At 41.8% G+C, this 17876-nt stretch overlaps 1 protein-coding gene across 1 annotated transcript in view; it reads right to left on the bottom strand.

Moving 5' to 3' along the window:
- The window catches only part of LOC133026865 (partitioning defective 3 homolog), a 345261-nt gene that overhangs the window by 143619 nt on the left and 183766 nt on the right, over positions 1 to 17876 (bottom strand). The window contains exons 13-14 of the mRNA XM_061093848.1: positions 12453 to 12641; positions 11429 to 11599 (exon numbers count right to left, since the gene is read on the bottom strand). Of these exons, the coding sequence (XP_060949831.1) occupies positions 11429 to 11599; positions 12453 to 12641 (360 nt within the window). The remainder of the gene's footprint in view (positions 1 to 11428; positions 11600 to 12452; positions 12642 to 17876) is intronic.

Raw genomic sequence — 17876 nt, 5'->3', positions numbered from 1 at the left:
GTAAAATAAAGTTAAGCTATATAAAATACTTTTTCTTATCTTGCTCCACTGTGAGATTATACCAGTCATTTACAGATTATGTTTGCAGTGTATGGCACCATCTAAACTGGAATGTATCCACACAATCACATTCACACACAAAAGAAGACATAGTGTCTGCTACAGTATCGCTCCTGATGTGATGCCATCGATACTCTGAAAACATGGAACAGGGACTTCAGCATCCATCTTGGCTTACATCGAAATTTTCTGGTTCACCAGTGTGAAACGGCTCCTGCAGAAGTCTGAGCTGGATAAAGCTCCATAGATTTCCCATAGGCCAATAGACAGCTGTCTCTAACAATGAGACCAAGTAAATGGACCAGTGACATTTGCCATGTGGTCGATGTGCCACACTGCTGGTTATTGAGCCCACTGTACACTCGGTGCACGTGTCAGTCTTGACAAGGCGACATGGTTTGCTGTGAGTCTTTTTGTTTGGGACCACTAGGTCCCAAGTACAGTGTCCATGTTTCAAGAATCAATAGTCTGTAAAATGTGATATTTTTAGGATAGAGACGATGGCGCTACCACAGAATGAGTCAGGGAATGGAGAGGAACAAATATCTCAAATCCACGTGCGGAGAGTTAGAGAATAAAGCTTGGGCCGTGGCCTTATTTCCCATAATGCTTTACAGCAGCCTTTGGGCAGCTGGGGAATCCACTGGAGAAGAACTCCCTGTACATGACCTATTACAGACAGCTCCCTCACAGCTAGATAGTCTTTTGTAGTTCAACTCTGTATCTCAAGCATAGTTTAAACTAGGAGGCCCTGGCTAATATTGATCTCACAACACTCCACTGGCTCCTGGCCAAGAGAAAGGGAAGTAAACAGCAGGAAGACAGGAGCACAGGAAGAAGACGAAGAGAGAAGAAATTCCCGGCAACCATTGTGAGGAGTGTTTGGTTAACGAATGTAAAGAAGAAAAAGAAGAATTGTGGGGGTTTGCGAGCTGAGGCCAGGGTGCAGTGTGGGTGCTGTCAAGTCGCCTTCTTGAGGGAGTAATGCGTCCTGGGAGATGCAAACCAGGCTAGAAGGACTTACTGCCTGTTTAATATAAATGAGAGCTTTAATGAGGTTTGGAGCGCAGGACTTTATCTGGACGGTGTGCTGATAAGAGCGAGGGGTGAGAAGGGAAAGAAACGACGTCTGTGTGTGAGAGAGCGTGTGTGTGAGCGTGCATGTGTGTGAGTGAGCGTGCATGCAAAACAGGGGGGCTGGGTCAATTACAATCACAGGCACAGCCACTGGCAGCATTATAATAAAAAGCATGTCCCTGGATGATTCTGACTCAACAAGGTTCAAATTGTTTAAATGAAGATTTATTTTACTCACTTCTCTCTCGTCTACTCAACTCGCCGGACTTCAGATCTGCTTCAGATCTGTGCAGCGACTTGTCATGAGCTAACAAGAAGTAAGATGGAGGGTTTCAGATAAGAGGTAGGGCAATGTGTGGACACGGTGGAACAGAAGGCAAGCGGCTGAGAAACCATATGATATGAAAACTATATACAAGGTGCGTCAAGTTGAGTAGATCTCCGAGAGACACTTGTGTCACCGTCTGCCTCTATCTCTGACAACCGAACAGGCTTATTCTAAAAGTATTCATTGGATTCTATAGCAAATAGACTTTGGGAGCACTTTACATACAGGCAAAATGGCAGCAATTTAATCTTTGTGTATCCAGTATTAATTAAGTCTGCTTCTATGCATGCTAATGCTTTAGCACACTGTGAATGTTTACTGACTTGTTAATGTTTACTGACTGGCCCAACATTGCATGACGAGCTGTGACATTTTTATGAAAAATGTGCACCCGTTGCTGTCACCCGTTAATCAGTCTTCAACACATATCCCTTTTTTTTCATAGGGTAAAATATTCATATGCTCAAGAACATTATGGTAACCTGCAACAGAAGCAGCAGGTTAATAAAAGGGTAAGCAGAAGAAAACTATGGTCATAAGCGTTAGCCATAGCCTCAATTAACCACAGCATGTCATGAGGTTATTTATACCACATGATGAGAAATGACTGGTTAAGTGAAGAAGGCTGTAGATTGTGTCTCTGCTCATGTTGGGTGCAAACGTTAATGCACTACTCTACTCTATGACTTCATAATAACATCAGGATGATGTCACTGCTACCATATGATCCTATAATTATTTTTCAATATGTAAAAGCTTCAGGTCATGTGTATAGTCCCATGAGATCCAGAGGAAACAGAAATAATGTACGATGTAATTTTCTGACTTAATGACGTCCCTTATCATGTGACCCTGTGTGAGGAGGAATCATTGTCTGATCAATATAGAATAAAGATTATGATGTGGATGTGTATATTGGAAAACATGTCCCTCTGATATATTGTTTTTGACTGACTTAAACTTATGACCCACTGGGTCAGAAAGCTGATTATCTGGATAATAAATAATATTCCCAACAAATTTAGTGAAAATCTGTATTTATGAGTTATTTGGTCCACATGCAAAAACACGGGGTGCAAACATTACCCTGCTTGTTTTATATTGACGCACTGGGTAATTAATCAACATGCCCATAAAAAAAAAAAAAAACTGCCTTGGGTTATCAAAGTATTTGATCTGCAGCGGTTTCAATCCATAAACAAAAGTAGCACAGAGTTAAATCGAGGATCATATTGGTCCAAAAGTGGATGTGTTCCTTTAAATCTAGTGTCAATGATAAGATTTGAGTCCTTTCTTAGCCCAATTCTCATCACCTCATCATGTGCTTAATCTGTCTTAATCTAGTCATTTTCAGAGTAGATTATTCTGTTGACTGAGGGAGAGGGCAGAGCACTGTGACTCACACTGAGCCCAGTCGAGATCAGCTGCTGCTCAGTGACTATCGACTCGTGAGGCATCACTGTGTGTGTGTGTGTTCAAGATGCTTTTACTTTATGTGTGAATGTATCAAGAGGATGTGTGTGTGTGTGCATAACATGTGTGTCTCTGTAAATGCACTTGTGGTAAGTGCAGACTTGTGCACAAATGTTTTTGTTTTTTTCGCCAGTGCCTCAGCATCTACCTGACCTTGGAAAGTCAGTGAAGGAGAAGAAGCTGTGTGTTGACAGGGTTGGTCTTAAGCTGTCAACTAAGGCTAATAATATATAGTCCATGGCCATTTCCTGGCCTTCTATCCTGGTCTCAGCCTGTTGCTCTGGCCCTAATCCAGTCAACCTCCACTATAATGCTGTAATTACAATCCTTAAGCTGCTGCATCCTGCCACAGGCACAACTCACCTCTCTGCTAGCTAGATTCCCCACTTTTATTAGCTTCTCACATCCACCTAGAGCCTCGTCTAATGCGAGGGCTTCCCTCACAGGTGGACTCCCAGGTGTATGAGGGGTTCTTGGCAAAACTTCAACTTCAAACGAGCAGGAAATGGAAGAATAACTCATATTTTAATGTTCCATCCGATATATTAATATTAATACTTTGTAGAAATAAACTTGTTTCCTGCAGTTTGGGAGTTCAGAGCGCAATACATGATGGTAGATATTGCTCACCTAGTAACAATCGGGTGTACACAATTTTTCATGATGCATAATGAAAAACAATGAGTACTATATAGGGTATAACACAATTAAACACAAAAAAATGCCGAACTCACCATATAGTGAACCATATACTGATTAGTGAGTGATTTCGGACACAGCCTGTTTTTTTCCCCTATCAGATTTCCTTTCACCTGTGTCTCATTAGTTAATTTGTGGCCTTGAGTTTCCTCTTTTCAGTTGCCAGAACATTATGTTAAGTCACAACTCCCTTGACGATCTGATTCCACATGTTTTCAACAAAGGGCAGAGGTCAAATCCAAGAGCAGACGTTTCTTGCGTAAATAGAAGCAGCTAGAGAAGATCTGAAGCTGGTGCGCACACAGAAAATGTGTCAGAGTGCAAGTGCACAGTTTGAGCACAAGCAGAGCAAACCTAAGCACAAGCAGGGGCTATTTGAGTTGGAGCGCAGGGTTTTGCTGTCTGCTGCTCTCAAACTGAAAGACTTGCTCTTGAATAAAGATAGGAAAACAGCCCATGTCTGTCCATATTGACCATTTTTGGCACATATGTATTGCCATAACATTATATACCACATTAAATATACTATGTAGAGAGGTTAGAGGGATATGAATGTGTGTGATTATTCACATACAAGTTTTTTTTTTGCATAACAACAACACATGACTTCAGACACTAAAGCACACACTTCACCTTTGCAGTCCTCCACCGAGCTGAAGCAGCCCACTCAACCACCAGATTCAATATATTATTCTCTCAATTGGTCCCATTGAGTTTCCCCTGCTGCTCCTAAACGAGTTAGTCCTCAGAGAGTCGGCCGGGAATGAGGGCCCGGCAGCACTGGAATTGCATTTCTGTTGCTCTACGATCTACTCTTCGCAATTTAGTCACTGCTTTATGACAAACTGCATTTCCCATAGTGCACTGCTCCCTGCCCTGGCTCTGTCCTCTTTTTCATGAATCACTCCCATTCACTATGACAACAGGGGAATTGCAGCTTTTCAATGTCCTGATCAGACTGGACTTGTGTTCGTATTACTGAAGGGGTGGGGTCACCATAGATTCCCATCCCTGTCTCTTGCCTCTGTTGTGGGCCAGCAGAAGCTCAATGTTTTAAGGTCTCTCCCAGCAGTGGTCAGCTCAATACTAATAAAACCATAATTTACTCGGCTGGGACTCTGATTGATAGCTCTCTCAAGGCACTATCGATCAGCCTTTCTCTCATGCGAGTGAGTGTCTTTTGTTAGGGCCGGCCACTTCCTTCCCCCTTGTCTCTTTGCATAAACATTCTCTTAGTGACTAACGGCAACAGTATTGGAATGAATCGCAAACACAGGCCATTGGCATGCTGAGCAGACTGTCTGCTCCTTTAGAAACACAATAAGCTGTTATATCTACTCACTGCAAAGAGTGAACTAAGCTACTGTGACTGAGAGCCTCGATGAAGGAATAATACTGAGGTAAAAGCATGGGATAGCATCTCTGCTGCTTTGATCATCCTGCTGTACCCCCTGCTGCTCCTCATCAATAATAAAACAGCGTTCTAGCTTACCATTACCTGACCATGTTCCATAATGGTGCAGCTGTAAAACATAAGAGAGTAAGGTAAATTATGACCCGGAGTCCACCGTCATTACGATGCAAATGGCCACACATAAAACAGCATTTTTTAAAGGAATTGCTTTTCTACTTCTTTGTGAGACCTCATTATATGTAAATTGCATTATTTTGTTTCCTGCTTTGTGTTAATATTAACTCATGTCATTATGCCCCCCGACATCCCCCTTCACGCTGACCTGTCATCCTCGCGCATCATGCTGTTATAAGCCTGTCACATTCCTTCAATTTAAAGTACTGACGCTAATTAGCTGTCATATATATCAAAACCTCAGCAGTGTCATCTGTGATTGACGTATTTGTGGTGGATTTGATGAGTAAACACAGACACACCAGTGGACCTTCCTGTTAATGTGGTACCATACAGTGGCTTGAGGAAATGAGAAAACAGGAAACCAGAAACATGTTCCTCAGGTGACTAAATGCACTGGCACACTCTGTGGTTTCCTGTCCCACATGGCATTTACATAATTGCGGTTGCTGGACTTTAAAGTCTTTCAAGTGGTCAAATCAGGGCGAATTTCTTTACATAAAAGCTTTACATTTATGTCTTGGGGTGTTCTTGACGGAGAGCTCTGCTGAGACAAGCAAAAATAATGAAAAATACGTTAGATATATCTTTATTTCAATAAATGGAATCAAACAAATGGGGAGGATCACTGCTGAAGCGGAGAATATCCTTAGGCAGAAGCTCTTTCTCATGAATTATCATGAGAACTCTAGGGCTGTGTAACACCATGTAAAAATAGTACCCCGAGAAATTGGATGTGTAGTATGAGCGAGTTAGTTTGCTGACAAACGCAAGACACAGAGGATGAGACAGGTTTTGTGGTGAAAGTGTGTTTTTGTTGCTCTGATTAATGCAGTGTTTGCTGGCAAGCTGCAGTAACACTGTCAGGAAGGACCAAAAAATAAGAAAAACACAGTCGATGTCTGCAGAAGATCTCTGTCATGAATAACATCAAAATGCACAGGGAGGCATTCGCGTACATCGTGTGATGAATTTCAAATGAGAGATGAAACCCGGCCAAACATGCTTATCATCAGCCTGTCTGCTTTAAGATGCCGCTGTGATAAATACTGCTTCTTAGAAATGTCATGAACTGCTGCGGCTGCTGCAAATACAAACATTCACTGATCCTATAAGTTCATAAACAGGAGAGATGAGAGGGGATGCATGTTTTATGAGCTCAGACTTATTTATTCTTATTGGAAAAACATTACCTTGAACTTCCCACTCATTAGCTACAATTTAAGTTTTCCGATCATCACCTTTTAAATTGAAATAAGTTTTGATGATGTCTCACAGTATGCCAATGTCTTTTCTTTCACCCTAACTGCAGCGCCCGTTCTGAAGATGCCTGTTTGGAATGGGCTGTTTACTCAGGTAATGCTGGTTCCAGTTTTCTTTCTGAAACAGTAAAGGTGACGAGCAGCAATTGAAACACGTAAGAAAAGACCGACTGCAGGACTTAGTCCACAGCATCCTGAAGCTGCGCCTCCACTGCTGCACAAATTGCCGGGCTGTTTACCTGTTATCATGACACTCTGCTCTAATGATCAACAAAGTCATTTGTGTTGATGAGTGTCAACCACTGCTGCTGCTGGTCACACGTTAATTTACTGTAAATCTTATTTATATTGAACGTGTCACTCATCCAAAATCGCACCAAATTCAACATTGCACTTCCTTGGGATCTTAACCGTACACATGCCATGTGTTAGGCTTTAAGATTAACAGGTCTTGAGATATGCTTTGCACAAGCAGAAAGACAGATTTCTTGAATATCTAGATAGATGATAGTAAATTTTTCGATGGATGAAAAGGTTTTAAACTAGCAGGAGTGAGGGGATGAAAGTTGAATAATCTGAATTTGTTAATAAACTACATCAGGGTAATAAATGAAAATACAATGAAAAACTAAGGCCACATATTAATAATGGAAATTAATAATGGAAGTGAAATTACTTTTCATAAATTTAATTGCTTAAACACATGTGCGCGTACATTAGTGGAACTCAGATACAGATGAGAAATTATACAGTCTCTGAAGCAGCCATGCAATTACAACACTTCAAATGAATTGGCAGTGACCAATCAAATCGCCTGATTATCTGGGGCAGAATGGTGGTTTTTCAAATGAGGGGTGGGGGGACGGTGGCAAAATTAATTGTTCTGGTACAGAGTGTGTGTGTGTGTGTGTGTGTGTGTGTGTGTGTGTGTGTGTGTGTGTGCGTGTGTGAGAGAGAGAGTGTGAGTGTGTATCTGTGTATGTGTATTGACCATATTCAAATATTATTAACTGCCCCTATCTTTGTTCCCTGGTGGATTCATTATTAACTTTACAAGGTGTTGGCATCAGGGCTAGTTTCAAAAAGCAGTTTTTATCATCTCTTCTGACTTTGGATCTTGTTGCATTTGACTTGCCACATCCTGAACTCACTTGTATGCAGTGGTCAGCTTAGAGTCTTCCTCGAATAAATAAGATTCGTACTTTAGAACATGAATTGTGGAAGTGAGTGTAAGCACAACAGGCTCCTGAGACCTTCTCGGTTTTTGCTACCTTCAAAATATCCTCGAGCAAATCTGACACGCTGCTGTGTAAGGCTTGAATACATCCTTGGTAAAGCCATAGGATTTGTATACATTTTTTATTCCAAGTGTCAGCAAAATTCCTAATTTTTACCTGAGGCTGCTCATTGCCGCTGCTTTAATGGTGGCAACAATAGACCAGGTACTGCACCTCAGATGTGGGGTTAATCATGGCCGTCAGCGGCATGAGCCAGACTATAGAAACACCTGTGTCTGCCACTGTATGAGGATGGATATCACTACAAGTTCTGCAGAAAGCAAATGGGCTTATGGGAGACCTTGGTATATGTGTGTGTGTGTGTGTGTGTGTGTGTGTGTGTGTGTGTGTGTGTGTGTGTGTGTGTGTGTGTGTGTGTGTGTGTGTGTGTGTGTTTATGTTTGTATAAATATATTTCAGGATCCTTTTTCTCTAAAACATTTTCAATTACATAGAAGAAACAAAATGTCAGTTAAGCTCCTTTTCAACAGATCAAAAAGAAAGCCCACTAACACCCACTAACTACTGGCTTTTGTCTGCAATGGGACTGGATACAATCCAGTAAACTGTGATGTTAAATGACTTCGTAGACACAGGTTTATATCTGCTCCGTCTCAGATAATGAAAACGAGACACGCAGGTAAACGCGCTAATGTGGCTAGATATCTGCTGTGCAGTTCTGCAGACATCCACCCAACCAACCTAGAGATTAAACTACCAAGAAGCATCCAGCTGCTCTGCTCTAACAGAGATGATCACACTTTAGCCCACAGGACCAAGCGATGATGAAATCAATGCAATTTTCATGGAGTATGGTGGCCTGGATATGCTGCACCCATCTTAGTCCTCGCCTCTGATGCATTAGGCTCTACTGCTCGGCTCCTCTTCCCCCCCCCGAAGACAGTGATGGATCTGATTCATTTCAATGGTGGCCTCCAGTGCTCACTCCCATTCGGCTGGGTGACAGTGGCAAACTGAGGCTGGCTCCCCACAAATCTGCCTGCTGCCTGGTCAACACAGCAGGGCAGGGGGAGGAGGGGGGTGGATGTAGCTACCGGAAGCTGGCGTCGACATTTAACTTTTGCTTTTCTTTTTTTTTTTCAGGTTTACAACTGACCTCGGAGTATTACAGTCTTATCTTTTCTTGACTTTTAGTTTTCAAATTCTCACTCTCACAACAGTTTCAACGCTTTCTGAAGACACTGCAGCTTAAGTAATGATTGCCTGTAATGGGACTTTAATGGATGAAATCCAAAATGCACTATTACAGCTCACTTCTCCTTTTGTTTCACATACCCTCAATCTTTTGCTGCAACATCATCAATTAGCCGTCTCATAGCAACTGATGTTGAAATAAATGTCACCTTATATACAAACCTGTCAAAATTTCTCTCTAAATCATCTCTTCAAATGGATCAAAATTGCAATAAACTTTAATGTAAAAGTGTCATTCTTCATCCGTCTACCTACAGAGCAATAATGCAATGATGAAAAATATATATTTCCAGTGTTTCTCGAGACGTGTTTGTCTGTGACCCCAGCTGTCTGCTCAGTGTCAGTCTGTCTACCTGGCTGCCGACTGGTGAGGGATTAATGAGGACAGGAGAGTGACTGGACCCAAGTGATAGAACTCACTGAACCTTGGGGCTAAATTTTCCCCGGAGGGACATGTATCCTCTCCCCTAGTGTGGAGACGGGGAAGGAGGGGAAAGAGTGGGGAGAAGGGATAAAGGCAGAATGAAAAAAAAGAGGCAGGGGGCTGCGTTGGAGGGAAGAGTTGCTTTAAGTACCACTGAGACAACAAAATATAATCCAGGAAGTCTGATTTATGGAAACAAAATTGCATGGATTTGAAGGATTATAGGATGCCACAACAACAATGCACAGTGATTTATAATACCGGCGCCGCAAAATCCTTTAAAAGTGAAGGATTTTACGGCGACAATTATTTCAGCTTGCGTCGAGATGATCTTAAGGTAAACATTAAGTATGACAATACAAGGGAATCGAACTGAGAGTGTGATATTACAGCCGAAGTTAAACTTTAATTAAGGTTTGTTTTGTTTGCCTGTGTTTTTTGCTGTATCTCTCTCTCTCTCTGCACCATTGACTTGACAACACTGTAGTCTCATTGGAATGAATAATGGGCCAACATTTTCTCTTTCACGCCGGACTTTTGTGTTTCTAAAAGCAGCCTAAAACACAAGCCCAGGGATGAAGGGTTCATGGCCATGAAATTAAAACGACAGACCTGGAAAGGAGGGCTTGACTGTATGGATTCAAGTTAACAGAGAACAAAGCAGTTAGAACAATTTTTTATATTTGTAAGCTTATTTTTATAGCACTTTCTTGACAAGGTCACAATGTGCTTCATAGGGGGAATAAAACAAAAATAAAATAAATACAAATACAAATTTAAAAAGGTGAATAATTGTTTTTAAATCTACACAGAGATCAAAGGTAGATTTTTTTAAAGAAAAATTATAAGAGCAGGCCAGAAGCTGTACAACGTCAATTTGAGTGATACCTGTAGAAATTCAACCTCAGTCCCTGGTTGATTTATCCCATGTTCTACCAGGTAAAATGTGGGGCACAACAAGTTGAGGGGAAAGGAGGTGAAGATTAGCATTGAAACAACTAGAAAAACACGCTGACCGGGCACCGAGGGGGAATAATGTGGTGAAGAAGAGAGAGACACAGCGCTCAGAGGATGAGGGTTAGCGGGGAGGGTGAAGGGCAGAGTGGGAGAACGGGGCTCAGCGTGGTGCTCCACACTGACACACAGCCACAGGACACACGCTCCAATTAGAGTCACAGCAACACTAATCAAACCTGATCTACAACCTCTGGCTGCAGGCGGACCGGACGTGTGTTGAAGTATTTACACTTGAATCCACACTCCTGAAATACAGTCACACTGCACTTGGCATTTTGCATTCAGCTAAATCATGGTTGCGTTCGCTCGAGAACGTGAAAGAGTTTAGTTTTTCTTCAAAATGAAATAAATAAACTAGGCTGGGATTATTCCTGTGTCACAAAGGATATTTCATAAAGTTGAAATCCCCTGGCTTTCAATATTCTTCACTGTTGCCTCATGACAAATATCCACCTAAACGCAATACATATTCCTTTATCTGCCTATCTGACAGTGTTATTTCGCAGGCCTGTCAATCATAACTCAGTGAAGTGCTTCTTAGATATCATATCAATGCCCACCGTGGGAAATATGAGACATATCACCTATCTCGCACAGGAAATGGGACTGTTTGAAGATTTGCATGGTGGTGTGGTCGTTTCGTAGAGGTCCTCCTGTAGCTATCTCAAAGCTCTAAAAAAAATAACTATGGGGGACAGATTATGGCTCGTGGCAAGGTAGAAGAAAGCAACTCTCATTTATCATTCAGTGCAGCTGAATGTAGTCGTCTCTCTTCTTCATTCTATATGTCTTCTACTTATACACACACAGGATTTAAATTATAGTATGCATGTGCGTTTGTTGAGTGTGTATAAAGAATATATGTATGATATACTGAATGCATGTATAGGAAGAGTGAATTGTATTAACAGCCGTTTAAAACTGAAACAAAGGCAGACCAATAAAGTCCTTGTGAGGGGAAATGGTCCCTAGCACCTTAGTGTGATTCCTCCCTCTCTGTTCGGTTACCTCATTGTTTGTGGCCACCCGCCGAGCCACGATGAGCTGGATCATCCCTCGCTTGTTGCCCTCGACAGACATGGATGTCCGCAGCGTCTCCATGGCCTCCTGGTTGGTCTTCCCGAGCAAAGACTCGGCGTTGACTGCAATGAGCTGGTCATTGACATGTAAACGCCCATCCTGCAGAAAAACACAAGGGGAGAGTTAGATCCTTCTGTTAGTTGTTTATGTTAACATGAACATGTATAGTGTGAAGCAGCTCTCTGGGTCACGCAGACCTTTTAATTCAATAGCATCCAAAGAGACTCTGGGGCAAAACAATAATCTGTGTCCCCATTAATCCCTAACGATGATATATTTTTTTTGGTTTCAGAACCAAATAAAGATAAAGTGAATCAAACCACCGGTATTCATGAAAACTTGAATTAATCACATGATTCAAATCTTGTATAATCTTTCAAAGGAAAAGTGAAATATTACAGAATGGGGTAGGGCATCAAACAATATCAATAAATATCACAATTGAATTTTCATCAATAGAAATATAACAAATGTGTCAATATTTATACATTTTGTTAGCACCTTGAATTTGTAAAATGTTTTGCTTTTTGTGTATTTTTTATTTTCTGCTAATAAAGATGAGTTTAAAACCAGATCCTCTACTCAGAGGAAAAACATGAAGAAATTAAATAAATAATTATGATTTTGACATTTATCATGATGATTATCAATATTGATTGAATTTAATTTTATCCCTGGCCATGTCGCCCAGCCCTTTTCACAGAACATTGCTGCCACAAGGTAAAAATGCACAACATCCTAAAGTCTAATGCCAATTACAAACATCATGTGACCACTTAAATATCACAAAGACAGTGACTTTGATATGTTTACATTCAGAAGCAGCAGCATCTCTACAGCACAGTGACCCATCTGTGTACTTACCTGTAGGTCCTTGTCAAAACCATGAATTAAATCAATAAAATCCATCAAGGAATAGTCAGAGGATAAGTGAGTGGGAGAAGTTACTTGCCTTGCTAGCAGCCCCTCCGTTTATGATGGACTTCACAAAGATGCCTAAGTCGGCGTGGTTCTCCTTGGAGCGATTGCCTTTGACGCTGACACCGAGGCCTGCGGAGCCTGAATCGCTCAGTGGGATCTCAAAGGTCATGAACTCTCTCGAACCGTCAGGGGTTAACACCATGTCGTCTTCCTCTGGCTGCTGAGGGTAGTGAAGAAAGAGAGGGATGTATGTATCGGGTCTGTTTTTATTCTAAACAGTTGGGCATCAAAAAGAGCAATCATCTCTGCTGATCATGTGCTAATCAATTATTCAAATGACATAGAATGGACAATGAGGTTTTTAGGCTGTGATCGTTCAGCTTTATAATCAAGCTATAGCAAACTGTTGCTGAGCCCCACTTTTACATGTGAGGAGTTTCTAACCTTAACTTTGGTGAAGAGACAGAAAGACAAAGAGACTTAAAAAAAAAAAGAGGATAGTGGAACAAAAGTTGAAAAAAGAGAAGGGATGGGAAATGACAAGAAAATGGAAAGCGAGCAGGAGACAAGATAAAGAGGCGTAAGATGAGGGGAGCGGGAGAAGAAAGCAAATGGGTGGCAAGCATGTCACACACTGTATCTCAGGGCTGTCATCGTCAATTGGCCATACTGTCTAGCCAAGCGCTGCTAATTCCTCCACCGTCATGAGCTCGGTGTATTAACAGTGGGGACGGCGGAGAACTTTTGAAACCGCCAGAAAGCAATTTGATACTCAAACAACGGCGGCTTCCTTTGAACAACAGCCCTTTGAAGGATCATTTGTGACACGTTAAGAATGTGACCTTCTTTCCTTGTGCAATCCTTTATGGAAAATCACCATAGTTACTTTTTGTTGCAGGGGTGTGCTGCAGATCCTTAGTACACAAAATATAGTTTGTTTTTTTTCAGCTGCCAGAGAAGTGTGAGAGAGAGTGTCTAATAGGCAAGGAGATCAACTGAGCTGGAAAATAGTCCATCAAACATCCACTGCAGTCTCTTCTCTTACTATTTTCACTGGTGTCTAACAAAGAGCGTTTGGAACAAGTAACCAAAAGAATAGTATTTTATATCTCACTTGCAGCGGTACAGAGGTGGGAGACAAAGCTAATAGTGTAGGGAAAACACAAGGGGACTAGTATTTTCTTTCTTAGGTCGAAAAAGAATGAAACCTGGAAAGGACTTAAAAAAAATATTTTCTTTTTAAAGATTTTTGCTGCTCACGCACACTGAACATACGCCTGCCGGTGTAAACAAGCATGTGCATGCTGGAAAGAAGCATTTGCTGTTGGTTTCAGAAAGAGCATAGGGCTACAAATGAGAAGCAGCAATGGTGAAAGGTAAAATGTTAACAGCTGTTAGCAAAGACTACAGGGCGAGCCCCTCTTTGAAGTGATTACTCCTGTTGTGCTCTACACTTGTAACTGACGCTAATGCCAGTTGTTTTCTTCCCGGATGGAATAGGAGCTTGACAAATCAGCAAAGGCTATATTGAGACAGAAAAGACCCAATCAGAAAGCCTTTCTGACTGTCTAACCGAGTTTTCAAACCAAAACAGGGCTTCAGGGCTTTTTTTATTCGGCAGGAAATTCTGAAGTAGTGGGGATGCCAGGTGTGTCCACAGGACAGGAAGTCTCAGAGCTCCGCTGTACTACTGTGATTGGCCAGATTGGTTTACTGTACATGAGTATGTATTGCCATGGCAGCCAAATCCACATGATTGGAAATTAACCCCAGGAACCCACTGCAAGAGCTTTAAATAGACTCAAATCAATACATGCGGTTGCACACATACACACGCACACACACACAAACACACACACACACACACACAGACACACACACACGAACACACACACACACACACGGAACCAGATGGATGGCAGCCAGGTGTGTGCCCTTCACAGCTGCTCGGATAAAGAGTGAAGCAGAGGAATAAGGGAAAGATACAGAGAATAATATGTGTTTTTTTTCTATTTTGGAGGATGAGGAGTTATTAGGATGCAGTGGTGCGTTCAGGTGAAGGCTCTTTTCAACACCCTCTGACTGAGCCCCTATTCTCCAGATGGACCTTCTATCTGCCCCCTTTTCTTTTTCTCTGTTTTTCTTTCAAACTAGGAGTACACCTGTCTGTACAATCTGCCAAGTGGGCTTTCTCTGAATAGACTATTAGTTAATTCAGACCGCTGGAATTCATTTAATTGTGATGCATTTCAACAACTGTAGAGGCTTTATTCGAGAAATCACTGGCTCTGGTTAGGAAATAACCCGTTCCTTTCCCTCAGACAACAAAATGGAGCTAGGGGGATAGAAAAAGCAACTGTTGAAAAACTGTTCTTAGGGGTAAATAGAATGCATCTAAAACTTCCTATTCCTGACTAGAACTTGTAAATATATGTCAGATTGTATATCTATACAATCTATGAGCGTTTATATTGGAGCACTCTTAGCTAATGGGTTGTGATAATTTGGTTTCCAATGCAGGCCCCCTAGCAACACAGCACAAACATACACTGAAAATAACTCCTGTGGATGAAAAGCCTCATGCGTCATTGGCAGGATCAGTCTTTCTCTTTAATGAAGATGTTTTTATCAAAATAAAAGGTAAATATTGGCTTTGAGTAAGCTCACTGGAGAGGCTTTGAGCCCTACAGCGGAAGATGGCATACACCGGATAAAAAAATAGTACTTTGGATGGACCCCATCTAAGCCTGTGTGTTTCTCTTCCGAAAATTATGACAGAATAACCACCCACTCAGAGCTGTGTTCCGGGAGTAGCGGGCCGAGGCAGAGAATGAGAGAGCAGTGTAACATTTCCATCAGACAGGACCAAGTGCTTCTAGCTAAGAATGAGTTTGTCAGGCTGCTTGACAGGCCTTGTTGCAGCGATTCAGCTCTGGCAGAGCCGGATTCAACTGCCACTGTGCTGGAGAAAAAAGGCAGTGAGCTCATTGTTCCGTGCTCAGTCCCATACATGCACCTGAGACAAGAGGACTGACAATGGATGAAGTGATGTAAAAAACTGAAAAGGTTGCATGCTTAAATCAACTTTAAAAACACCAGGAAAAAGTTACATATGAACTGATAATAGTGTTAAACCTTTTTTGGTGTTTTTCACAGGTACGGTCACTGGAAGAAAGAAATTCCTTATTGTCTTAGGACAACATCCGCTCCAGAAAAGGAGCCCTCACTAATGATGGCTGAATATCTCACACCTCCACCACTACGAGCAGCTGAGCCAGGAGCGCACTTCACCTGATCCAAGTGGATTTGGACACTTACACAGGGCAGTAAATGTTTCTATAGCATCATTAAACAAGTTTGGAGTGGTGGAGTGCAGTTGTAAAGGAGGCTGTGCCATTGGCCATCTTCTGCCTTTCAGGAAACAGACTCATCTGCCCTCGGCTTGAACTCTTTGTTTTGTGATTGAACAGTTATTCTCCAATCACATTCAGTTTACCAACATCCATGAGCATCACCATCATAGAATTTAAAGTTTTAAAAAAGATAAACTTTAATCTAACAGATGTCCATATGTAAGTAAATATGTCTAATAATAATGTCTGGTGAATAAACTGGTGCAGTTCTGTGTTCTGGCAGTGATCATTAAGGTCAAACTTATTACTACCACTTTTAAGTGGAGTGCCTGTAAGAAGCCAACGTCTCCTTTCTGCTCTCTCTGACTCAGCCATGCAGTCAAAGTCCATTATGCGATGAAGTCCTTTATTAATTAACACTGTGATGGGGTAGCTCCCATTCATTACAGTCCATTGTCTGGGCAGGGGACAGTGATAGAGGCAGCATTGGAGCAGAGACACAACCAGGTGAACCGAAGAGGGTAGAGAGAAAACATTGCTCATTACTCTTGCAAAAATATCCCGCTTGCTTAATCTGCCTTTTTGTTTTGTTTCTACCTCACTAAACTTGTCACGCACTAACAAGGAAGGTGTGTTAAATGTGTTCAAGTGTGTGTCGGAGAAACATTGCAACAGAAGAAGCTCGAGTGAGATACAAGAGGGAAAACGACAGAGAGAGAGAGAGAGAGAGAGAGAGAGAGAGAGAGAGAGAGAGAGAGAGAGAGAGAGAGAGAGAGAGAGAGAGAGAGAGAGAGAGAGAGCGCAAATGAATCACAATTAGTTCTATTCACAAAAAACTCTGAGTTCTCCGCACATCACTGCCTAAAACAATTAACACTGCTGGAAACTTCTTTCCACACTTGGCCCAATTTGGCGACATTAAAGGTCATTGGAAATGAATTTAAAAAAGGCTAAAAGAAATCAGCCATGTATGTAATTGCAAAAGGGGCGTTCGCGTGATAAGTATTGTAACACAAATTTCTTTTGGTGCTGTTTCTCCTCATAACATTTTCTGACAAAGGGATGGAATATTAAACACCTCTCAGCCTAAAGCAAAACGCAGGCTTTTTCAGGTACAATCGCACAAAACTGAAGGTCACGGCGAGCAGTGGAGGGTCTAAAGTGTTTGTGAACTAACAACATGTGTTCTTCAACCCGGCAGATATAGAGTCAGCGATGACAAACTTGAAGTGAAATCCACTGGGGATGTTGTAATGAGAAAGCTCATGTGGCTCATTAGCAGAGTAATTTCAGTTTCTATGAGGGCATCTGAGGCAAGATACGTCTATATCACTGCAAATGTTTTGAGGTTATCAGACTCTGAGTGGAGCAACCGAACAGAAGCTCTTATGGGGGGTTGACTTGATGCTTCTGTAGGCCATATAGGAAAACAATTGCATCCAATCAAGATGAACATGAAAAACAAAAGGTGACTGTTTAAGTCTACTTGGCAACTGGAAATGTTTACCAAGGCTTTTCAGTGGATCCAACCTACAGACGCACATCATGAACCAGATGCCTCTCATTTCGCGCTAATGGCGGATAAAAAGTACTTTGCTATGTCTAACCGCACACGCACACTTCAAGCCATTATGCATTGTGGAATTAGATGCTGGATCCCCCGAGGGAGAGTAACTGTGTCGCCATAAGTGGCCTTTAACTACCTTGTTTATCGGCATAGCACAAGGCTGCGGTGTGCCCTCCCGTTCTCCGCCGTGACAGCAAGCATAATTATGGGAACAGCTGCTGAAAAGTGCTCAACGGAAAACAGGTGGTGTAGAGAAGACGCGCTCGGAAATCGTTAACCAGGCTGGCATTGTCTTCAACCACACTTGGCAGCTTTCCCTTTAATCACGACAGAGCATGTTTCTGAACTTTGATCAAAAAAAACCTCTTCTCCCGCAGCCAAATTAATAATGTAGGAATTCAACTCATCAGCATCCTTGAAATGGAAAATAAGACCCAGAGAAAAACAAGAGAAAACCGAATAAAGAAAATTAAAGAGAAAAGGAGGAGGAAAGTACAATGTGTGTGTTTCTCTACAAAAAATCAAAGAGTAAAGC

This window comes from Limanda limanda, chromosome 20 (genome assembly GCF_963576545.1).
Source record: "Limanda limanda chromosome 20, fLimLim1.1, whole genome shotgun sequence".
In the NCBI taxonomy this organism is placed as follows: domain Eukaryota; kingdom Metazoa; phylum Chordata; class Actinopteri; order Pleuronectiformes; family Pleuronectidae; genus Limanda; species Limanda limanda.
This window is presented reverse-complemented; position numbering and strand designations above follow the sequence as displayed.